Genomic DNA, 26,188 nt, shown 5'->3' with positions numbered 1-26,188 from the left:
ATTCTGTTTAGCATTTACATGGCCGCATTTGGAGGACTGCTGTGATTATTGGACTACACTACCACTGTTGTGCAGACTACATCCAAATTTACCTCCAGCTAACACCAGAGTCTACATCAGCAATATATTTTCTCTCATCATGTTTAACAACTGTAAAATCATGGATGCAGGATAATTTTCTCTCGCTTAATTGAATAAGACCGAACTCCTCTTAGTCGGCTCTCCCCAACATTTGATAAAACTGGAACTTTTAAGCCTAGTTATTGATGGCCAGAATGTTTGCCCGAAGTATGAGACTAGTCATCTTGGGGTTATAGTTTAATGTACCCCTTTCCATTGGAGCTCATGTTAATAAGGTTGTGAAACCCTCGTTTTTGCACCTCAGAAACATTTCTCGACTGCACAACATCATTACACCGGTTGATTCTGAGAGGTTGGTCCATACACTTATCCTCTCGCGAATCGATTACTGCCATGCCTTGCTGGTTGGTGTTTCAAATAAGGTCCTTGGTAGACTACTAATTATTTAGAATGCGGAAGTTAGGGTGCTCACCCGAACCACATTACGTGACCATATTTCTCTGGTTCTCTTATTACACATCGCATTAAAACGAGTAGAATTTAAAAGATTTCTACTAGTTTTTAAAGGCTTGCATGGGCTGGAACCGCCACATATTCACGAGATAATCCATCCATACAACCCCTCGAGGTTGTTAAGATCTGCAGACTCTGCCCTTTTGTGTGTACGTCGATCCAGGCTGCATTCCTGGGGTGAGCGGGCATTTGCTGTCTACACCTCGGTTGTGGAATTCCCTACCGTTGGAAATTTGTTTAACCAACAATGTGGAAACTTTTAAATCGCGTCTACAAAGACATTTTAAGTCAGTTTATTATTTATATCTAGCATTCTCTCTTGGCCTTTCCTTAACCTTGCAAGGCACTTTGAGACATTAATGGAAGGCGCCTTACAAATAAACTCTATTATTAGTGACGTTAGGCACAACTCAACGGAGCCAGCCGAGGCAGGCTTGACTTCACTGCATTACTCTCGGGTTCTTTCGGCAAAGTCACGTAGAAATAAAATAAATAATAGAATACGACGTTTTGATTGCAACACAAGCAACCATCATCAGGTATGAATTAATAAGAAAACAAACCGAGTAAACTTAGAAATGTAATGCAATGCAACACAGAGAGTCAGCTAACACAACAGTTAACACTTTACCTGGTTGATTACGTTCTTACAAAGATTGCTAAATTAGAAGTTAAGTGTGAGTTGTGTGGACATCCTTCCCGTAGAGGTGGTTCAAACTTGATTAGAAGCTTTCGTGACTGCAGGAATTACTCTTCGGTTCTTTCGGTAAAGTCACGTAGAAAGAAAATATTATTTAAACTATTTTAGTTTTACTAGGTAAGGCCCACTGAGCAATATCGTTCTTTTTCAGATGCGACCTGGCCACAAATAGCTCAATGAAGTGGCTCATCATGCCAATTCTAAATGTGGAGGGAGAAAAATCTACGAGACCATGGAGAAAGGGGCCATCCATTTAGTACATACGCATGGAGGGAAGAAGTTAACCCAAATGCATATGCTTGCGTATGGGGGGTCTACTGACTACTGACAATGTACGTACACATAGAAAACGGGGGGGGGGGGGTGAAGCCTCGATCATTTGTCTACATTGGCCTTCAAATGAGTTAGATTGTCCGGTGGTGGACTATGTTTGCTTAAACACGTTACTATTATTAATCCTATCGGCCGTTCTATAGGATTCTGGGGGAGGGGGGGGGGGGTGTAAAAACTATGGGTGCGTTAAGGAAGGAGTGGAGGGGTCAAATTTTGACAGATTTTTGCGTGCATACTAAACGGATGGCCCTAAACATGCAAACTCCAAATATATGGAGGTCAGGGTCAGAATCTAACCCACAACCTCCGTGTACCAGGCGAGGTATTGAACATGTCACCACCGTGGTGCCCCCTTAGCAGAGACAGTGTAGTGATGCAACCCGATGATAATGCGACTCCCTTCGAGTCATCAGAGAGGTCAATGTGTAGGCTCGTCCCCCTCCTTAGGCCCCATCCAGGCCCACCCAGATGTGTGGTCCTACTCGTACCAGTGCCCCCCCCCCCCCACCATGGTCTATACCAACTCAGCGGGAGTTTCCCGGGCAGTAGTCGACCCTTCCACTCCTGCTTGCCCATCCCTCAACTCCACCACACTCTCATCCTTATGGTCTCCCCTGGCCCGACTCCCACCCAGGATGGGGTCTGGGCCAGGTTGCCACAAACTCCACATATTTGCTGTACGATATTCTCCAGGCCGGTTAATAAAAACAATAGACTGAATTCGGAGGCGATAACTGGATACTCTGCATTGCCTTCTTCCCTCCTCTAGAGATTCGAGTGACTCCACCACCGAGGGACACCAGAGGGTTGCGGAACGGCAACTCTTTATTTCAAAGTGTTCTGTATTCATGACCAGATGTCCGTCAATCGACCCATGTTACATAACGCCTCACTGGAGTGCCGGATTACCCTTGTAGCATATGCTACGGGCCCCGAACTTTCCAGGGCCCAGCCACTAAATGCTTTCAAGCTATCAATTCCAGTTCAGTGATTCTGCACTTGCTCTATTACTATAGTACTATACTGCCTTCAACTTTTATGAACGACTCGGTGTTTAAGGTTAGCGATTTGTCGTATTATTTGGCTGTATAGCAAATGAAAATATACAATTACTTTACTATGCAAGTTAAAAATGTATGTGTGGTGGGTATAAATGGAGACTCGGGCGTCACGTTGGAGGCAACACGTTTATTCCACGCTAACACAAAGGGGCAACTGCCCTTTTACCAGTTACGCCAAGGCGGTAACCCACCGGGCTAGCTACCCTAACACACCCCCCGCTGCCATCTCTCCTCGGGTCCCACTCGGGTCCCACTCGGGTCTGGGGCCCCGGGATAGCTCCTCTTCAGACGTGGACGTAGCTTCTTCTCCAGCAACTCGCCCGGTCCCAACAGGGGACCCGCTTTTTATCCACCGTGCGGGGCTTGCTCCACCCCCAGCCCCACCCTGCTCCTGGGCCCCCCAGTAGGGATCCCCACCTGGGCATGTGGTCCCCTCAGGAGGGGGGTCCTCGGGTAAGTGCCCCTTGCGCCCTTTCCTCTGGGGATGGTACCGCATCCACCCCCAGCCTTGGCAGTACGTTCCGTGACGTGCCGTAGGCAAGCAGGCCCCGCATCCAGCGACATGCGACGATGTAGCTACATATGTTTTAATATTGATGTATTTTTCTTTATTTAGGGCCCCTTTATAACATATGCTACAGGCCCCACACTAGCTTAATCCTGCACTTCTTCACTGCTCAATCCCTGTACAGCATCCATCCGAATCTGAATAAATTACTTGAACCTCGAATTGATGACTCCACTGGTGGGCGTGGCCTACTGTGCAGTCACGTGATTCTATGGGTCCAATCCATGGTCATCAATAACTCCATTGATTACACTCTGTAACAAACCATTCTTTTTGTTCCTGGGTAGTAAGTGTTAGTTCCTAATTGCTTATGTCTCACAAGTAAAAAAAATGGCTATTATTCCCCACACACTTTGCTTTTTTGACCAGGACAGTGATATTTTAAAATGTACCTATTTTCAACGAGAAAATGGGCAAATTTGTGTCTTTTCGTTCACATAAGGTCAGAAAAAAACATACGAATCAAAATTAACATGTATTTATACTAAAGTAATACCAAAATGACTACAAAAGATTTAGACACCAAGGCGCACTACAACAGGCGGGACTGGCCACAGCGGACCGAGTTCTCTGTGGGGAGGAACAACGTCAAGTGAGAGACACTGGTGGACCCCCGGAAGTTGCTGATGCCACCACTGCACATCAAATTGGGCCTTATTAAACAATTTTTCCGAGCTGTAGATAAGGAGTTGGCAGCCTTCGAGTACCTTCAAGACTTCTTCCCTAAGCTGTCTGAGGCAAAGGTCAAAGCCGGTGTCTTCGTCGGACCACAGATAAAGAAGATCCTGGAGTGCAAATTAATTTCCCAAAAAGCTCACTAGTGTAGTGCAGTAGAACCACGCAGAGACGAGGAATACTATCACGGCTGTTGCCGTTTATTCAAACAATGTCACACTCGACATCCTACACTCACACCAGTTTAGGTGCACTTTATCTCGATTCTTTACCCCGGACAGTGAATACTATTTGGGTCCTACCTCGGCTACCCTATGGGCTCTCTCACGCGTCTGCCCGGAGCGGGGGTTCAGCCAACACCGCTCCACAATGAGATCCTCTTCAACCGATCCTTACCCTGGCTCCCCACGACGACTACGCCTCCGTCACGGGGTCACGCTTAAGAACCCTTTGAGCGGCTCCTCCCCCCAGCTCGGCTCCGCCCATGCTCCCGAACGTGCTCTCCAAAAGCCCCTTACATGACCCGTGAAGTTACGTCATTCTTGACTGTCAACCCACACACACCTACTTCTGTCTGCCCCCTCAATGGTTACTCACAATACTCCTCTACACTAGTAAAGATAAAGCGGCTTGGAACAGCTTTGTCACAGTGGTTCGTGGCTTCCGGGGCAATCACAAGGTAGAAAACTATGTGGAGCTGGTTGAGACTCTGGCAAAGAATTATGGCATAATGGGCTGTAGGATGTTCCTCAAAGTCCAAAATCCTTGATGCTCATCTTGATAAATTCTAGAAGAACATGAGAGCGTACTCGGAGCAAGGCCAGCGCTTCTACCAGGATATACTTGACTTTAAACGCCGCTCCCAAGGACAGTATAACGAGAACATGATGGGAGACTACATTTGGGGGCTGATTCGTGAAAGTGATTTACAGTATAATCCTAAATCTCGAAAAACTACTCCTAAATCTTTTGTAGTCATTTTTGTATTACTTTAGTATAAATACATGTTAATTTTGATTCATGTTTATTTTCTTTCTGACCTCATGTGAACGAAAAGACACAAATTTGCCCGTTTTCTCATTGAAAACAGGTAAATTTTAAAATATCACTGTCCTGATCACAAAAGCAAATTGTGTGGGGAATAATAGCTATTTTCTATTCTTTTAGGCATAAGCAATAACGAAATAACACTTACTACCCAGAAATTAAAAGTGTGTTACATAGTGTAATTATACATGCGATTCGTTACATTAAGCCCATAACGCGTACATTCACATATTTACTACCAATTGTGAGTTCAAGAACCTTTAAACAGAATTCATAATTATCAAACACTTAATTGAAAACCATTTTCATGAGCATTTTGAAGCATCCCTGTAAACTTTAAAAGTTTTCCTATTTAATAGAAAATGTATGTGACATTTTTAAGCAATGGCTCAAATAGGAAACCATTTTTTGCGTAAAAAGCACAGAATCTGAAAAAGCATTAAAAAATAATTTTACCTTAACCTATACATCTATGATCTTACCTTAAGGAGTGAATGATTTGTGTTTAAGGGGTGCTATAATATTTCACGGCAAAGTCCGCGCCAATAACAATGCGCACTCGTAGTTATGCACACGAGAGAACACGATGGGACTGAGAAGATGGTGGCACATGCGCGAGTTGTACAATACCTCTACACACCCCCACAGCCGAGTTCAGCTGAGCAGACTCAAACATGACCATCGAAAACGGTATTCGTCACTGGTGTTTGGCTGTGAGCGGGAATCCAAGTCGGGTCGCCGGGCTCGCACCCACGTACAATGTTTTAAACTCGGCCCAACTGAACTGAGTCAAAAACGTTGTAAATATGCGGGTACATTTTATGTTCATTCCTTAAAAAGTCGGCGACGCGAGTGCAAACAATGCATATTGAAACAACCCTCTGCACTATTGGGACTTTATCGTGAGCCGTGACCTATCCACTGCTGGATGAAGGCCTCCCCATTTCAACCACCTGGGGCATGTGTATGCCGAGACCTCTCCCGATCAAGTAATGCAAGGGTCTGTGGCCAGCAAACCTATATTCTGGCTCGATTCCCGGGCCTTAACGCTGCGAGTGTGGCTGATACGCTGCCGGTGGATATTTGGCGATTTTACTGCCACTTAGTGGCGGGGCTGGAGGTGGCAGTGAGAATCCACGGATAGCGCCGGAATTGCCGCCCACTCTCTTGCCGCTATTCTATTCTTGTACACGATGGTGGCGATGTGTCACTCCCCTTCTTTGTTTCCCTATTAGACCAAAGAAAACACCGAGCGTACTTGCAGCTGTATCTAACTTTTTCTGGTGCCTTTCGCTCTCATTATATTTAAAATTTTAAATTTCCATTAGCGTTTGTTTTGTTAAGACCTTCACTCTTCCTTCAATACTGTGTCCTCATTCTCTGCAACATTGATGTTTTTGTCTTTTGTTTTTTGCTTCTGGTGCTGTGCTAGCGCATCACGGATCAACCCGGAGTAAAATTAGCAAATGGCTACTGCGCAGTATCATCCGTGCTAAAAAAATCTAATAAACTCAATGCTCAAGGAGCTAAATTGCAATGTCGAGGTCTGGTTGCCATGAGAAGGCTTCAGGAGAGACTTGAGTTTTGCTATTCCTCTCCTCCATTGAAGGAACACAGACTACATAGCATATTACATTTTCCAAATACTTCACCCCAAGCATTAATATTTCCCGTAGACTAAACATTGCCCGTAGATTTCGATTTAAAGCTTTCGTGACTGCAGATATTAATCTTCTTGTTTCTTTCGGTAAAGTCACGTGGAAGGGAAATAATAAAATAAATAAAATAAAACATAATAAAATAATTCTCACGACGTTTCGGCCTACAACGCAAGCAGCCGTCCTCAGGTGAAGAACAGGTCTGTCGGAAAGACAGCGTCTGAATGAACACCACCATGCTTGGCAGCGTATATTGAAGCTGGGTTGGAGGGGGAAGAGCGCCTTGACAAAGGAATTTGCATATCAAGAGGAATAAAGGGAAGGAATGTTAATAGTATGGAGCTGCAGCAACTAAACCACCACGTAAAAACTAAAATATGAACTACATCAGTATCATAAATATGTAATAAAGGACTCGACCACTGTGTCTGTCTTCGTGTCCTTTATTCGGGTTCGTATACTTTTCCCACACGGCTCTCTTCCAGAGACTCTCCGCTTGGCAGCCCGAGGCTGCCGTCGCTCCCGTAGCCTCTCTCTGTTCCGTAGCAGTCCCGCTGCTGATCTCCTCGTGCAGCCCCCCCCGGCTGCCCTCACTGCAGCCTCACCGCTGCTCCCCGCTTCTCCGGGGTCGGTCACCGCTGGCCGACGGTGCCGAGCCTTACTCCGTGTGTGTGGCGATCTCGCCACCCCTCCAACCTCCGCCCTGCGTGGCCTTACTCTATCCCAGTCTCCAACAACTCTCCCTTCTCTTCTGGTTTCTCCTATTTAGACTTGAACCCTCTCCCCCACGTGACGTAACTCCTCCCCCCGTGACGTCACATCTGGGAGGTCGTTTACGCCCGCATTACACCACCCTCCCCCGTAGAGAAAAATCCAGCCGACCTCGGCTGAACAATAATTCCAACAAGTAATGCGAGCAAACACGACCGAGACACGTTAAAGGACACGAAGCATACAATAAATATAACAGTAAGAACAAGAACACAACACTAACATTCAACGAAATGTAAGGGATTTTGAGCGTGTGCGGGTCGCCGGCCCGTCCCTGGAAGGTCGGCGGCCCTCCCGCAGAGCGGGAACGTGACGGGGTTTTAGGAGCGACAGGGTGAAGTCCTCCTGTCGCTATTGGAGGCCCACCAACGTCCCGGTCCCGTATCCCCGAAGGCTCAGCCTCAGAGGTGTCCCGCGATTGTGCTCGCAGCGGGGTCGGAAGGGCTGCGGGGCTCGGAGTTCCCGCAGCCGTGGCAGGTACCCCCCGAGCAGAGCCCCTCGTCCCCTGCGGTGTCACGGCTGGTCTGTCTGTAACAGGCACGACAGGCGCTCTTGCAAGATCAAATGGCACAGGCAAGGGTGAGTGGGCAGCAACAGAACCCGGCAAGGCAACATCAGGAGATGACGCATCAGGTAGAGGGGCAACATATGGCTTCAAGCGCGACGTGTGAACGAACCAACGACGAGATCCAATCCAAACACGTGCCGACTGCGGGTTGGGAACCTCGATGAGGCGAACCGGCCCTTGCCATGGTTTATGTAATTTAGGAGAGGTACCTGGCCGCACCTGCGGGCAATGGAGCCAGGCCAGGTCCCCAACCTTCCAGGGACACTCCCGCTTGGAGCGTCGAGCATACCGCTCGTTCCGGGCCTGGGCTTTGGCCGTAGCCATACGGGCCCCCTCCCGCGCCTCAGTAACCCGGCGAACAGTGTCCCGAATGTAATCCGGAAGAGGCTTAACAGGTCTCCTCACTCCAGTTCCCAACTGCACATCCATCGGAGGCACGTTTTCACGACCGTACATAAGGAAAAACGGCGAATATCCTGTAGCCGCATGCGGCGTCATCTGGTACGCCGAAAGCACCCCAGGGATATGCAAATCCCAATCTGATTGTTGTTCACTCACCGTGTGACACAACATGGCGGACAAAGTCCGATTTAGCTGTTCGACCATACCATCCGTTTGCGGGTGGTATGGAGATGTCCGTATTTTCTTAGTCCCCAGAGCCGCGCACACTTCCCCCAACAATTTAGAAGAAAAATTCCGGCCTTGGTCTGTGAGGAGCCTCTCCGGCGCACCCTTATCCATAACGTACCCAAATAGAAAGGTGTCTGTAATAGACGCGGCCGATTGGTCGGGCAACGGCCAGGCCATCGGCCAGCGGGAGAGGTACTCCACCCCAACCAGCAAGTATTATTACCCCTCGCAGATGGTGGGAAGGGTCCCAAAATGTCCAGTGCCACCAATTCATTAACTCGAGACACCTGAATAGACTGTATCGGCGGCACATAGGGATGTTTAGGTGGCTTTTGCCGGGCACAATCGGGACACGCGCGAACGTGCCCGACAACATCTGTCGCCATGCCGTGCCAAAAGTAATTTCGCTGCAACGTCAGCAGGGTCTTCTGTACCCCCAGATGTAAGAGCGTGTCGCAATGCAGAGTCCTGATCAACTCGTACCGCAAGGATGCCGGTACAACCAGACGCCAGCGTTCCTGTAATCCTTCCCTCTACATGAGCAGACCATCCCGGAGAGCGGTTTCCGGCACACCGCCCGTACCTGGACCCCCACTCTTCTCCGCAGACCGCTTCCGTAAAGACAACAATGACTCGTCCAACATTTGTTCCCGAATCCACACAGACCTTAGAAGATTCAAAAACCCCATCAGCCGGTCCCGGCTCCATTGGAGCATCAGGCACCTCGACGGCCAACGCAACCGGCTGAGGGGGAGGCTGAATCGGCGCACACCTATGCGTCCCCGACGCGCACGCGCAAGGGGATCGCTGCAGCAATCTAGAAAGCGCGTCTGCATTCGCGTGACGCACCCCCTTCCGATGGTGAATTTGGAAGGAAAATTCTTGCAGCGTGTCCAACCAACGCGCCAACTGGCCAGGATGGTTGGTCCATCTTAAGAGCATACTGCAAGGCCGCATGATCCGTGCGCAAAATAAACAAACGACCGTTGAGATATGGTCGAAATTGGCGTAGAAAAAAAACAACAGCCAAAAGTTCCCTGCGAGTGACGCAGTAGCGGGTTTCTGCAGGAGACAAAACCCAGCTACCGTACGCCACCACACGCTCCACACCCCCTTTGGACTGAAACAACACCGCGCCAATGCCCGTGTCACTCGCGTCCGTATCCAAAATGAAGGGGTGATCGAAATCTGGATAATCCAACGTCGGCGCCATAGCCAATAGATCGCGCAGGCCCTGAAAAGCCGCCTCTTCTGGCGGTCCCCAACCAAATTTTTGTGCTTTACCTGTAAGGAGGTGCAAGGGCCTCGCGATCGTCGCAAAATTCGGAACAAATCTCCGATAATGAGGCAAACCCCAAAAACCGACGAACATCCCCCACGGTGGCCGGGGTTGGCCAATCCCGGACGCATGCTGTTTTGTCCGGATCCGTGGCCACCCCGTCAGCACTCACAATATGCCCCAAGTAACGGACGGACCGTTGCAGTAGGTGACATTTCTTAGGCTTAAATTTCAAATTCGCGGAACGCATCCTCGTGAACACAGCCTCCAACCGCCGTAAATGTTCATCAAATGTGCGGCTGAAGACGATAATATCGTCTAAATATATCAGACATGTCTCCCACCGCAACCCCGTTAATACCAGCTCCATCAACCTTTGAAATGTGGCAGGGGCAGCATTCAACCCCATCGGAAGACAATTGAATTGGAATAACCCCTGCGGCGTACGGAATGCAGTTTTCTCCCGCGAGGGCTCATCAAGGGGAAGCTGCCAGAATCCCGAAGAGAGATCTAGCGTAGAAAAGAACTTGGCCCCCGACAAGGCATCGAGGGAGTCGTCCATATGCGCCAGGGGATACGCATCTGCCACAGATATCTTATTCAATTTCCGGAAATCTACACAAAATCGCAATTTGCCGTCTTTCTTCTTGACCAAAACAACAGGCGCGCCCCATGGGCTGTTAGATGGAGATATTATGTCCACAGCCAACATGTCATCCACTGCCCCTCGAACGTGTTCTCGCTCGGCCGGACTCATCCGATGTGAGTTTAACCGAATAGGGGCAGCGTCCCCTGTGTCAATATGATGGTAAAGCAACGAGGTGCGTCCCAAATCCAAATCGTCGGAGCTAAACACATCCGAATAACTCAATAACAATTTACGAATCGCACAACGTTGTTCCCCGGACAGGGAAGGATTTTCCCCACATAAATCGGCGATCCAGCGATTATCCTGAAGCTCACGGCCCTGAAACCCCAGCGACCACGCCCTGGCTGTCCAGATAATCCTGTGCCGTAAACGCCGTAGTGGCATGCGCCACAACCGTACCAGCCGGAACACATACATTCTCGGTACTCGCATTAAGCACCTGCAAAAATGGCTGCTGGTCCGGCCGGACAATAGTCTGCACCACAACCAGCGCCGATCCGGCCATTATGGTGGCGGACGGTGACAACAAAACCCCAATTGCACCTTGCCGACCTGGCAGAGGCTTCCGATACCGTAAAGGGATAAGCATCTGTGAGCCAGGTGGAATGTCAACAGATGCCTCGGACAGCGCCTGCACCTGGGTGGCAGGAGCAGGTCGCCCCCAGGGCGACGGCAGTAACGAGATCTTACGGCCACCCGGCAATTCAATACAGTTTTCATTAATTTTAATCAAAATGGGCATCTTGGCCAGAAAATCAGTTCCCAACAAACAAGGGACTGCCAGAGATCTTGAAATTAACACAATTCCCGAGGCCGACACTTCCCCGATAGATATTTTAGCAGTCCACCTGGCCCACAATGCCCATGCTACCCCCGTTCGCAGCGACGCACGACCCGTAAACCGGACGCACGGCCTCTGGTGGGATGCCCAACAGATAGAAAATTACATCCGATATAATGGTCACGGACGCTCCGGAATCAACCAAAATACGCACGTCCACCCCTTGTATAGAACCAGGTACAGTGGACGAACCAGTAGCGGCCGCGACGACCCGCCGTGCCAATTTACGCCACTGCGTTACCGAGCAACATGGCCCAGTCGATGGCCTCCCACTGTTAACAACACCCGGATCGCACGAGAACGGTGATGGGTGAGGTGTAAAGCCTTGCCGGGTGTCTGGTGCGCACCGACTTGCCTGTCTTGGAGGTTCCTTCCTCGGCGCGTCCGTTGACGAGGCCTCCTGCTGGGGCGGATCTGGGATGCGGGCCCAGCAGTCCCTGGCGTAATGGCCCTTACGCCCACAGCGGAAGCAGTCGACGTCGTTGCGCCGCGCCGCAGGCCCCCCGTCCCGACGCGCCCGTGTCGGCGGCGCAGCTCGCGGGCCCGGCCCACTGCGGCCCGACCACGGACCAGAGGCGGCTGTCAGCTCCTGCGGGCCCCCCCCCATCAGGCACGTACACCGCCTTTTTGGGATCCTAACCCACGGCACCTCCTTCGACGATGGGCCCCCCAGTCCATGCCGTGACTTGCTTCCATCGGCGCAGGTTGAACTGGGCATCCAGACATTTGGCCGCCGCCCGGGATGTCAGCTTTTCGTGGCCACACACCGGCATAGGGATCCCCAAATCCCGGGACAGCTCAAGCATCTTACCCAAGATAAGAGGTTCAAGCAGGTCAGGCTCCGTCTCCGGGTATGCGGCCATAGCCAACTCCAGTACCGCACCCCTGTATGCCACCGGCGACTCCTCGGGTGCTCGCTGTCGTTGAACAAACCGGCGATGAGCATCATCCGGTGGCTCGTAAGCATCTGCCATCTCGTCGAAAACTCCTCTTAATGTTTTCTTCTTCTCGGCCTTTATAGAGCGAAAGAATCTGACCGACTCGTCATCGAGAAGAGTCGGCAGAACCTCCAATGCCTCAGCGTCAGTCCACCTTGCAGAGCGTACCGCCGCCAAAAATCTGCAGGCGAAAGCACTCCAATCGCCCCCGATGGAGAATTCTTTAACAGTTGTAAGATGACGACTGCGACTCCTTGGCGCACCGTCCTCAGCCGATGACTCATCCGGTGGCATGTTCAAAATGGCGTCGCATCGCGGCGTGGTCAAGATGGCGGCCCCCCACCGCGGAGAGCGCAAAATGGCGGCTTCCCGCCGTTCTTCTCCTGCCACGCCCAAGATTGCGTCTTCGTGCCGCGTGGCCGATGGCGTCGACAGCGAAGGCAAGGCGGCGACCTGCGGACCACCATCGGCTCTCCCCAACGCCGTCCTCGGTGTGACGAGCTCAAATAACTGCGCCAGTACGTTTTTCAGTGTCTCCAGCTGCTCCGCCATCTGTCCCCATCGCAAGTCCGCGTCCTTTGGTGCAGACGGGTCCGCCGACGCGGCGACATCTTGGACTCCCGGACCCGCACTCATTCCAGCACGGATCTCCTCCTCCATCGCAGTCGGGTCCACCGCTGGAGGAAGGTTCGTCGTCGTCGGATGATGAAGCAGATGATGGCAGTCGGATTATTATTTTTTCTTAGTTGTTTTGACATGCCGTTTCACTTCTGACACCAGTGTAATAAAGGACTCGACCACTGTGTCTGTCTTCGTGTCCTTTATTCGGGTTCGTATACTTTTCCCACACGGCTCTCTTCCAGAGACTCTCCGCTTGGCAGCCCGAGGCTGCCGTCGCTCCCGTAGCCTCTCTCTGTTCCGTAGCAGTCCCGCTGCTGATCTCCTCGTGCAGCCCCCCCGGCTGCCCTCACTGCAGCCTCACCGCTGCTCCCCGCTTCTCCGGGGTCGGTCACCGCTGGCCGACGGTGCCGAGCCTTACTCCGTGTGTGTGGCGATCTCGCCACCCCTCCAACCTCCGCCCTGCGTGGCCTTACTCTATCCCAGTCTCCAACAACTCTCCCTTCTCTTCCGGTTTCTCCCCCTTTAGACTTGAACCCTCTCCCCCACGTGACGTAACTCCTCCCCCTGTGACGTCACATCTGGGAGGTTGTTTACGCCCGCATTACAAATATACTAAATATACTCTCAATAAGCTGAGCTACTAACAGTAAGTCATACATTACAATTCTATGTCGCAAAAAATATAATATGCCTCCAGCTAAACTTTTTTCTCTTACATCACACGGGTCTACCCCATACTATATACTGCCATAGACAAACCCAACATTAAATTATATACTGTATTACTATACACCACCCTATACCTTAGACTATACATTGTAATATTACACTATATATTACTCTACCCACCCTACTGTATACCACACTGCTGTATATTCACTATACAATTACGATACTATATATTACCTTATACATTATATTAAACATTAAACTGTTATACTATTCATTATTATACAATCTGCTATACACTATACCATTGACCGTCGCGTGAAAGGTACTAAGAGGAAGCAACGAAATATGTCAATGGGAAGAGTGGTGGTAGGAGACTTGCAGCGGAGCAAAGAATCCATTCCCTGCGGAGAATAAAAGATATATAGTCAATGCCAGTGAATGGATTGCGGTCTAAAAGTCACCGTAAACGCGAACACAATCAGTTAAGATCCGAAATGGTTTATTACGTCCTTCCAATGATTGCTGAGCCAGAATCCATCTTCTCGGTTGAAATTGTCTCTGTGTTTGTATATGTGGATCACCTCATGAACGAATCTCTCATGGTAGCCAGATGGCTTGCAGAGAACCTCTGTATTGGAGAAGTCAATGTCATGTGAGCCCACTGAATTATAACAGTGATCTGCCACGGCTGAGGTGTTTGTCCTTACCGTGTTTTAGGTCTGCTTTATGTTCACGGATGCGGTCTGAGACATGTAGTTTGGTTTCTCCAATGTAACTGCTACCACAGAGGCAACTTAGTTTGTAGCCGCCAGGGTACTGTATGTCTGGAACCACATCTTTTACAGACGGGACCAGATCACGGATTGTATGTACTGTGTTGAATCGGACCTGGATTCTTGTGTTTTATCAGGATTTTGGAGATCTTTTTTGTGACCCCAGCAATGTAGGGTAAGGTGATGGTTTTGAAAGGCTCCTCAACAGGATCCTTCTTGATGGTTGGAGTGATGGCTTTGCGGATTGTGTAGTCGGAGTAACCATTAGCCTTAAGAGCTTGGCATACGTGCTTGAGTTCACTGGCAATGTGTTCCTGGTCAGAGATGCATTGGGCTCTATGGTATAGAGTCTTGATGAGGGAATTCTTCTGGGATGGATGGTGGTGGGAATCCGGTTTTAGGTAAGCATCCGTATGGGTGGCTTTCCTGTAGACAGAGTGGCTCATTGAACCATCAGGTCTCCTTTTAATTAGGACATCCAAAAAGGGTAGCTTGCCATCTTTTTCGACTTCCATGGTGAATCTGATGGCTGTATGGAATTGATGTGGTCGAGGAATTGGTCTAGAGCAGGCCGGTCATGTGGCCAGATGACAAAAGTGTCATCTACGTACCTCTTCCATAAGGTCGGGCGTAGAGTGGCAGTCTGGATGGCATCAGTCTCAAATTGGCTACAACCGGAGATAGGGGGGAGCCCATTGGGGTGCCCTCAGTTTGTTTATAGAAAGTTCCATTCCAGGTGAAGTATGTATTGGTTAAGCAGTGTCTCACCAGGGGGGTGCCTCAGTATTCAGTCCTTGATGAACCAAGTCTTCAATGATTGCGATGGTGTCAGGTACAGGAACTTTGGTGAATAAGGAAACCACCTCAAAACTGACAAGCAGGTCGTCTGGGGAGAGGGACATCCCCTTGATTGTCGATACCAGGTCAGTAGAGTTTAGTACCGCAGAGGTGGTTTTTCCAGTGAAAGGCCGCAGGATTTCAGAGAAAAAACGAGCCAGTTTGTAGGTGGGGGAGTTGATAGTAGAGACAATGGGACGAAGGGGTGTATTTTCTTTATGTATCTTTGGCAAGCCATATAATCTTGGTGGCCTGGCTGCAGAAGGTTTCAACGAGAACTGTTTGGTTTGATCAATTAATGCGGTTGAATCAGAAATGATTTTGTTGGTTTTAATGACGAGGCTGTTAGTGGGGTCTCTTTTTGTTTTTGTATAGCTGACATCGTTGAGTAGTTCTTGAATTTTGTTGTTGTATTCTATTTTGTCCATGATGACAGTGGCATTGCCTTTGTCGGCTGAGAGGATGACAATGTCATCCCTATTTTTTAATTGAGCTAATTCAAAACGCTCATCTTTGCTGATGTTGCTAGCTGGCATCTTAGCGTTTTTGAGGGTTGCTGCGATTTCAGATCTTGCTACGTCTGCAGCGATGTGACCCAGGCCCTTGAGAGCCACATCTACTTGGGCAATGATATCATTAACTGGTATGTGTCCAGGTGTGACTGCAAAGTTTAGTCCTTTAGCTAAAACGGATTTCAGACCATCAGAAATAGACCTGTTACTGTGATTAATTACGACTTTGTTAACGTCTAGCTTTTCGGTGTGTGGGTCCGGTCTCTTGTTAGAGAGCAGTGTGGTATACAGTAGGGTGGGTAGAATAATACATAGTGTAATATTACAATGTATAGTCTAAGGTATAGATGGTGTATAGTAATACAGTATATAATTTAATGTTGAGTTTGTCTATGGCAGTATATAGTACAGGTAGACCCGTGTGATGTAAGAGAAAAAAGTTTAGCTGGAGGCATATTATATTTTTGTGACATAGAATTGTAATGTATGACTTATTGGAGAGTATATTTAGTATATTGATGATACTGATGTAGTTTATATTTTAGTTTTTTACGTGGTGGTTTAGTTGCTGTAGCTCCATACTATTAACATTCCTTCCCTTTATTAATGCTAACCCTACTCCCTCCCTTTGATGCTGCTAATCCTGCATAATGCACGGGCATAATATGCCTATGAAACCCCCCCCCCCACCTCCTACGCATTCCACAAGTAGTGACTAATCCCATATCTGCATTTCCCATAAATATGCTAAATTCCTCTTGATATGCAAATTCCTTTGTCAAGGCGCTCTTCCCCCTCCAACCCAGCTTAAATATACGCTGCCAAGCCTGGTGGTGTTCATTCAGACGCTGTCTTTCCGACAGACCTGTTCTTCACCTGATGGCTGCTTGCGTTGTGGCCGAAACGTCGTGAGGATTATTTTATTATGTTTTCTTTTTATTATTTTATTATTTCCCTTCCACGTGACTTTACCGAAAGAACCAAGAAGATTGCCCGTAGACTTAACATTTCCCCGAGAGATATAACATTGCCCACAGAGAATAGGTTTTCCCCTTTTTTATGGCAACAAAACGGTGTTGAGATGTTAAAACACCAAACTGAAACCTTTTACAAGGAATCATGTCTGCATTAACCACAATACTTGTGGTCAGAATGCAAACAAAAAACATACTGTGATAATATATGCATTGTCTTTGAAACTGATTGGTCCACATTAGAGACAGATTTCGAGCCGAGTCTCAAATGAAATTAGACCAAAGTTCGGTGTTTTAACATCTTAACACCTGTATTGTTGCCAGATAAAAGGGGTAAGCCTATTCTCATATTTTGGTACTGGCAAAGGAGGTCCCATGATATTGCCCATAGACTTAACAATTGTCCCGAGACTTCACATTGCCCATGGACTAACATTGCCCATGGACTTAACATTTCCCTGAGAGAGGTAACATTGTCGAAAGGCATGGACTAGATCACACGTGTGATCTCATCAAGGTGTCGCGAGCCACAGACCGCCACTCGGTGGTGGCTACACTCGAGGTTTCCTGCGAAACGTCGTCGATGCTTTCCGTCGTTTGGTCACCGTCTCTCCGCGGTCACATCGTGGACTTATATCACCATCGTGAGAAACTTACAACTGGACGACTACGGGCGTGACAAATCAATTGCGCCCAAACCTTTATTTTTATGTTTTTGGTCTGGCCTATTTTTGGTCCGGTCCATCGATGGCCTCTGGCAGGATGGCGACAGATACGGAATTATCTGCGACCGTTCCATACGTCGCACCTGGAGTGTGGGTGTCCAGCAGGTGCGTTTCAACGGCCCGATGGTGCCGGGAGATTAATTCTTGATATCTGTCGTGCTTATCGCTCCCCCCCCCCGTCCTCCATTCTCGTGCCGTCATTGCAATCAGCTGGGAACCAGAGCACACGGCAAAGGCAGGGGTGTGGGGGGTGGCCATAGTGTTAGGGATATCATGAAAGTGATGGTCAAGCGTTCGGACTACATGGTTAGAGAATAGTGCTCCGTTTTGTGGTTCGTAGTTTTTGGGTTCAGCCATGATCTATCCACTGCTGGGTGAAGGTCTTCCCAAGCTGTTGCCAACTGTCACTATCTTACGATAAAATGATCCATATTCAACAGTCAACACCATTCTGCTCAGTTTATAGTGAGAGGTTGCAGGTTCTCTCCTTGGGCATGCCATTTCCGTCACCAGTTTCGAGTGTGATGGTTATCCTTAGTTCATTAATCATGTCTGATTAAAAAGTAATCACTCAAAAACTCGATTGATCAGTTAAATCACCTTCCAGCATATGACACAGGACAAAGCAGACACAAGTGTCCCACAAACCCATATAACTCCTTGCCAGCAAATCAATCTTCTCAAGACCACTATTGATAATTTTATCATCGCTCTTATCAAAGACCGTACGCAATTACAATTGTAAGGGATCCAGGGGGTTGGGGGGGGCATCATATGGGAGCTCTAATGATGCCCCCCCCCCCCACCTCTCCAAACCGCCTCCCACCTCCCAGGTTCTATAAAAAGGGCCTTCGATGAGCAGGAACTCACCGACTTGAAACGAGACTCGGACAAGATGCTGGCCCTGATTGCCTCCGTGTTCCTCCTGGTGCAGGGTAGGTGTTGTCATCATCATCGTTGTCATCATCACCTTTGCCACCACTACCATAATCACAACTCACTCATCATCCCTCTAAAACCGTGACCGCCAATGTGCCAATGCCTCTCCTGTACCAACCCATAGCTCCGCATGGTCCCATGTTTCCCCATGTCTTCCTAGTATCTTCCCACGTATACACTGCGGCTTCCAATGTCTCTCTATGCCCCCCTGTATCTCTCTGCATCCCCTTGAGTCTTGCCATGTCTTCCTGTGTTCCTCGTGTCTCCCCATGTCTCATGTCTTCCTATGCCTCTGTGTCTCCTCGTGTCTCCCTGGCGTGCCCGTGTCTGCACAGCGACTGCACAGGGCTGTGGGGTGCCCAGTTACCCTCCCATCGACAGCCGCGTCGTCAATGGCGTGGAGGCGAAGCCCAACAGCTGGCCCTGGCAGGTGCGTGCCACGGTCTGGCTCCGCGAGCCTAGAAAACAATAACCACAATCTATAGGGCGCACTTATTTCGTAAATCGGACGCGATGTTCAAGAGTCTAGAGGCGTGCAGTCGAAGCCCAGAGTCTCTCGTACAACAGCCTGCACAGGTGAGCCTGGACAGATGAGAGCCGGGACGGGGGAGGCTGGACAGGTGCAACTGAAAAGGATAGCCTAAACAAGTTAGAGCCTGAACAACTGAGCCTGAACAGGTGTCAGTCTTGAGCTGGTGCTGATGGTGGTTGGATGCTATGAATGTGCTGCAGTGGGAGAGTTCCAGATAGCTGCCACTGAAGCTACAGAGAAAGGCTGCTCGGCCAGCGTGGCACTGGTTCTGGGTGTGACGAACCCGAGCGACCCGAGATTCGATTTTCGATCACGGCTAACACCAGTATCGATTGTCTGAACCGGTCCTGGGCCTCCGCTAGGTCGACTCAGCCGCAAATGCGTACCCGGTGCATTGTATGAACATCGCCACTGGGGAGACTAAGGTGGCCGGGTGCTGTGCTGGTCTTCTTAAATGCTCGCTAATATAACTTTCCCCAATGGTCTATCGAGGATATAGGGGGATCTTTGTCTTTAGCGTGCGAATGCGATTGAGAAGCCATTGCACGCAAACCACCATTGATGCCGCGACCCCTCGGCATCGGAAAAGCCACCGAATCGTTCCCAGCCGGACACTCTGCCGACCTTGAATGACAAACCACATTAAAAAAGTTTGCACTGTTCCAACGCAAATGTCTAAATGAGCGTGTCCGCGTGTTGTTGCGACTGTGATCGCTGTGTCCAGTGTATGTTGTGTGATGCTAGTTTTTTTTGTTTTGTGTATAGTTGTGGTGGTTGATGGGTTGTGGTGGTCTCTTGTGGTTGTGGCTGCTGTAGATTTCCCTGCAGTACCTGTCTAACGGAGCCTGGTACCACACGTGCGGTGGGACCCTGATCGACCCCCAGTGGGTGCTCACGGCGGCCCACTGCATCTCGTGAGTTCCACCACCGCCTCATCACCACCTCATCATCTCCACCTCCTCATCATCATATCATCGCATCACGTGAGTTCCACACCACGTCATCATCACCACCTCATCATTTCCATTACCAACGTGCCACTATCTCATTATCATCATAAGCACTAACATCTCTAGAATCGCCATCTCATCATCATCACCTGCATCGACATCGCCATTACGTCAACGCATACGTCCACATGCATCTATCCATAGCCATGTGTCCTTGTGCACGCCTATAATTTTATCAATATCGCCATCATCTCATTACCACCAACACGACCTAAAATATATAAACACCATCTTCACATGTCCACAAGGGTCTGTCTGTTACATACGAGGAAACTAAATTGACTGGGAAATCTGCAGTGAGGACGGCACAGCTCATCTTTGTATTGGCGACAGATTGGACATCAAAGCAGATGTGAGTTTTCAGTCCGGCATTGTTAGTCAACATCAAAGCAAAATAGAGGCAGACCTCGCTTAGCGCGACACCGTGGAATGCCGATTCGTTACGGGGCTCTTTGTTCCTGGAGAGCATTTTGAGAGAAACAAAAATCCTAAGAAAATCAAAACATCTATGAAGGGCTCCCGAGTGAGAACAGGCAACAGTGCTGGTTGAGGATACAGAAAGGTCCTCACCCCCCATCATTCGCTCAGCCAATGAGAGCGACGCCAACCAGAACCCGCCCATTGCAATTCGATTATCGCGGTTCGTAGTCACAATCACATTTATTAATTAATTTTAAATATTTTTCGCCCAATGTTAGCCAAGTGAGAACTGACGAGACCGGAGTAGAGTCTCAGGTTCCATGTTAAACAAACCTCGCCACACAAATGTAGACTGAGGGCACCATCGCCAAGGTCGCGAAGGTCCTTCTCTGAGCATGACCCGGACTGGGAGCGTAGCAGCAGCGGCCTTCCAACCTCGTCTTCTACCGCGGCCATGTAGGAGCACAGGAGAATACACTCGAGAGTAGAGTACACACTGATGCTTTAATCATTTCTTCTTTTTATTTATGAAATCAAGTTTACCATCCATGTTATCACAGTAGTTATCTCGGTTAACGTGTTTAATCCATAACTGTCAACCCGTACGGTTTACCCCGAAATTGAGTTTCAGGTCCATACAGCGTACAGCCGTTTCAATACGGGCAACAGTTTTTTAACGTCTATTTTTGTGTTTCTCTCTTGTGATGGACTTTGTGCGATGAACGTTGAGATTTATAAGGGCACGGGGTGGCCAACAAGGTCTGAATTGGTCTGTAGTAAAGTAGGCACTAATACGGGGTTGATGTTAATCCGTTCCACGAAAACTGTTAACCGAAATAACTGTTGAATCGAATTCACTTATTAATTGATCAATAATTAAAAAATTAGTCTGCAAGAGAGCTGTTGTTTCCACTGCCAAAACAGAAAACGTAATAATGTAAAGCCAGTCGACGTCTCAACGCTCACAAATGGGCGTCGCTGATTGGCTGAGGGCACGGCTCAGCCCCACTAACGAGCGTTCGGATTGGCCGAAATTGGCCATCGTATGCATATCATGCAAACATACTGTTACATCAACAATGTTATTGTTAGTCAACAATGTTAACGCGAACCGAAACCATGGGGGTCCAATGGTAGGCGAAACGTTAACCGAAAAACCATAAACCGATGAATGCATCTTGAGCCACTAAACGAGGTCTGCCTGTACAAGTGAGGTCATTATATCAACCCCTTCCCCTAACCATCCTGTCTGAAAACGTTAAGACATCGAAGCAATCGTCACACCATACAACACTTCAGGATGAAGCAGTCAAAACCCATTTGCGAATGACAAAGCAACTAATTTAAGACCGGAACAATAGGATTTCTCTACAACTCTGGCTGTCGCCTGATGATGCTGGTTGTAATTACTGGCGAGACGTCACAGTACTCGAATTGTAAATGTTTTGGGTTTACACTTCAACACACCGGTGTGCTGTACTCGTAACAAATTTGCACGTTTTGTTTACGTGACAAACCATAATCATTGGCTGTGACGTGTTAAACTCACAAAGTAACTATCAGAACAACATGAGCTTGCATTGACCCCATGGTACAGCGAGTGTTAGATCACCACATTTGTCACACTGTCTGTGGTAGCACCCGCACGTACCGCGTGGCTTTGGGAGAGCACTTCCTGACGGTCGAGGAGGGCGGAGACGAGTATCATGACGTGGCCCAGATCCTGGTGCACGCCGGATGGAACGGCAACAACGTCGCTGGCGGGTGAGTCACCTCCACATTGAGAAACGTGCATTGAGATAATTTAGATGGTCCTTTTGCTGTTATAAATGTCAAAATGATGGGCCACTTTGTTGAGCTTTCGTCTGTGATAGGCAGGTTGCTTCTGGTAGGGTTTAGTTGTATTCGTGTGTTTGGGTGATTCTTTTTATCCCGTGCCCCTGCTGTACATCTGTGAAAAAGAGCTTCATGGCTCATCGGATTACTCCAGTATAAATAGGGGATGTTGACGCGTGCTCGGGGAGAGATTGTTTCCTCCGAGAGCGCATTTGTGTCAGGAATATGAGGGAATTTTTGTATTGATTCAACTAAAGCTTTTTATCTGAAGACCGCCTCATCTCTCTCTACCGATAAATGTCCATCGCAGAGCAGTCAAACCCGATAGCTTTTTATTTTTAATTCGCAGAGCTGGATATTAGGCAAAGTGCTGTAAGTGGAAGAACGCAACACGCTCAGTAACTGGTGAATGGGCTGAGACGATCAACTCCATCAGCTCGCTGCAATTGAGAACCCAATTTAACCACGAGTGGCTGAAACCTGGCATCCAAACCCAGGATCTCAGCAGCGCCATCTCGGCACCTCTTGGCCCCTGTGCCACGTGGTTAACTCGCGCCCAGCAACTTGAGATGCCGTCACATTTAAACGCTGAATAAATACAAATTGCAGGCGACGAGTCCAGCAAGAAGGCCACCACCAGAGGGCGTAGTGGGGCACTTTGGCGCTTGGGGGCATTTCGTTGCTCTTCCCCCATCTCTACTGCAGCGCCGCCACCACCCACAGTTGAGCCACCAGCCGCCACTGGCGGCGCCATCTTTGGGAATGGGGTGCCCGGAGCAGCCGCCCTGCCCGGCCAGCCCACCCCTCCCCCTACATCACCAGCTGTGAACTCTAACCGTGACCTCTGGCCGTGCCCTAACCAGGAATGACATCGCTCTCATCCGCCTGGCCAACCCCGCGATCTTGAGCAACAAGATCCAGCCGGCCTGCCTGCCCCCCGCTGGGGTGGTTCTGCCTGACAACTACGTCTGCTACGTCACGGGCTGGGGCCGTATCGCCAGTGAGTCTGGACCAACGCCTTGCTCTCTCCTGTTGCTTGCGCACACCTATGAAGTCCAGAGGTGGTGGGGCCATCTGCCAGCACCACACATACCCTGCCACTGATGTCTCAAAGCCATTTGCAGGCATTCGTGAACGCATTTATATCACCACACCAATACCGCCATAACCATCGCCGTCATCGCCACCACCACCAATACCACTGCCGCCACCACGACTACCACCAATACCATCACCGTCAGAACTTCCACCAGCACCAATGCCACCCTCCCCCCTCCATGTGCTCATGCTGCTGTGGTAATGTACTGGGTGTCCCTCCTTGCTCCATTCTCGTTTCACGTTCAGCTGGAGGCGCCCTGCCCGATGCCCTGCAGCAGGCCAACCTTCCCGTGGTGGACTATGCCACCTGCAGCCAGCCCGCCTGGTGGTCGACCAACGTGAAGACCACCATGGTCTGTGCCGGAGGAGACGGATACGACTCGGCGTGTAACGTAAGGAGGAGCGCTACTCAGAAAAGACTCGGAGCAATTGGGCCTGATTAACCCAGGATGGCTAGCTTGAGAATGGCCTCGTGATATGGAGTGACCACCATCTCTGATACGTGGTGGGTTTGTCGCAAGTGGTGGCCAGTAATCTTCCAGTGGCTGGGGAGGCAGCACCCAAGGTTGGTTGATCACCGCATAGATGTTACGAAACTCCCTTCCCGCGGGTGAGCGTCAAGGAGGTGTCATAACTGTCTCGCAAGGAGAAGGCGGTGAAGAAAAGTGCGGACTGATATAATCTGTTTCTGTCTGTATGGGATGGAGCATTGCTGCCTCGCATGCGTGGGTTTATTCCGGGTGCGCCGGTTTCCGCGTTAATTTACTGAATGTCCTCATACAAAAAAATCTGCTTGGCTCAAAGACTCTTACCAGCTGAAATATCTTAATATACGCTCTATAGAGCTCCGTCTCGTGGGGCTCTCCAGAGCTCCGTCTCGTGGGGCTCTCCAGAGCTCCATTTAGTGGAGCGAGCAATTCCAGAGCTGCGCCTTTACCATTTTCACACGCACGCCTTCCATCGCACCCTCACCTGTGATCCCGCATTTCTCCTCCATACCCCCCACCCGTGCCACTGCAGGGCGACTCTGGCGGCCCCCTGAACTGCATCAACTCCGCCGGCATATGGGAGGTGCACGGCATCACTAGCTTCGGGTCTTCTATGGGCTGCAACTACATCCGCAAGCCCAGTGTGTTCACCCGCGTGTCGGCGTTCAACGACTGGATCGCCAACGTGAGTTCAACGGGAGGGTACTGGGAGGACCTGGGCGCCCCCCCCCCCCCCATCGCCGCCACCTCCCACCCAAGTACAGCAGTCGCTCTTAAGATTCGTCGTAAATCCAGCCGGCTGTGGTCGTAGTGCGATCAAAAACGAGAAGACGGATCGCGAGTCAAAAGTAAATGGGGGAGTCGTGGTGAGGTCGTGCAACTTCTCATGTTAAGGGTGTTGCTAAAGGGAAACATCATCACTCTCACGGTGTGAACGTTTCTATGAATGTCGATGACTGTGGTGATGTTTGTAGTGTTGACATGAGCGTCATTAATGTTATTATCCACCTTGTTGTTGGTCATTGTTACTTTATTATGGGCGCCACGGTGGCGAGATGTTAACTACCTCGCCTGGTATACAGGTTGTGGGTTCGATCCCAACTCTGACCCGTATATTTGGAGTTTGTATGTTCTCCCACTGGTCACGTGAATTCTTCTCCGAATCCACCAGTTTTTCCCTCCACATTTATAAACACGCGTTTAGAGTATTTGGTTGCTATAAATGTCCACTTGACGATAAGCCACTTCGTTGAGCTATCAATTGTGGCCAGGTCGCCTGACCTAATCAAGTTAAAAATATATATAATTTTTAGTTATTATTGGTTATTGTCGACTTGCGAGTGGTCTTGACCGCTGGTAATATTTTCTCAAAACATTTCAAATACTGTAACTCTTTATTTACTTGGCGTCAAAACTATTGCCATAAACCAGACTTATGACATTGCAGCGGTGTTGTAATATGTTTCATACAGACCTATAGCAATGTTTTGTCATCATCATCCAAATTATCACCACTCATGTTAGCCATAACCAGTAATCTTGCAGCACAGTGCGCAGTAAAGTCCAGGAGGTCTCAAGACATGTCACGTTGTTTTTCCACTGCAGAAACCGAACCGTGCCGCTGATGTCACATGCAGTGAACTGAGTCAAGATGTGTGTAGATGCAACCGAGCTAAATTCATGTCTTGCCAGGATAGAGTTTAATGGTCTGGTTCTGGCTCAGATCGGCAAACAGTGGAAAACCACGCATACTGTGACGACCCTGCACTGTACACCTGTACTTACCTGATACCCACGCCTCTCTCTCTCCTCCCGCTCCTCCCCCTTAACTAGGTCATGGAAGTCTATGGTGCCCGTGATGGTCCCGATGCGATGGTCACTTATTACTAAGCAGATCTAATGGAAGACGGAGCACCTTTGTAAGCTGGTGCGGAACAAACTGAAGACTCCATTGCTAAACTGTGATTGTTTGATGATGATAATTACCATGAGTGAGATGGAATCGTAGTTCAATAAAGGATTTGTTTTATTGTGATCCGCAGTGATGGGCATTTTTTTAATGAATTAGATTAAAGATTGCTTTTGATTTATCATAATCATATTAATAGTTTCAGCAAATACTCGCTCAGAGATCGAGCCAGTATTTGCTCGATTTCTGAGATAGAGAGGACAACTCAGAGGCGCGAGGAGGAACTATAGACAAGCGGGAAGGGCAGCAGCCATGATCCGGTGCCAAATTCCCTCCCCAAGTTCTGTAATCCTCTGCGTATGAAAGTGTTATTGGTCAATTTTTGAGCGTTTACGCGTGGGGCGTGATTGGAGCACCTGGATAAACTTCATGCGTGCGAGTGGGCAACATTGTTCACGCTGGCTTGTACCGCCTTCTCCTGGTGAGCCAGGGTAGGGGCACTGCCTTCGACGCCCACAGGAAGGGAGTTT

General features: G+C 49.2%; 1 protein-coding gene across 1 annotated transcript; it reads left to right on the top strand.

The window, feature by feature from the left end:
• The first annotated feature begins 18,254 nt into the window (after nt 1–18,254).
• LOC133352386 (chymotrypsin-like elastase family member 2A) lies at nt 18,255–25,784 on the top strand. The gene is made up of 8 exons (XM_061567997.1): nt 18,255–18,361; nt 18,701–18,795; nt 19,714–19,811; nt 21,966–22,091; nt 23,027–23,163; nt 23,508–23,653; nt 24,282–24,434; nt 25,583–25,784. The coding sequence occupies exons 1-8, from the start codon at nt 18,322–18,324 to the stop codon at nt 25,637–25,639; spliced, it is 852 nt and encodes a 283-aa protein (XP_061423981.1). The 5' UTR covers nt 18,255–18,321; the 3' UTR covers nt 25,640–25,784.
• The last annotated feature ends 404 nt before the right edge of the window (nt 25,785–26,188 follow it).

The sequence above is a fragment of the Lethenteron reissneri genome, chromosome 40 (genome assembly GCF_015708825.2).
Source record: "Lethenteron reissneri isolate LAM-NWPU_2019-01 chromosome 40, ASM1570882v1, whole genome shotgun sequence".
In the NCBI taxonomy this organism is placed as follows: Eukaryota; Metazoa; Chordata; class Hyperoartia; order Petromyzontiformes; family Petromyzontidae; genus Lethenteron; species Lethenteron reissneri.
The sequence above is the reverse complement of the archived record's forward strand: the minus strand, read 5'-3'. Positions and strand labels throughout refer to the sequence as shown.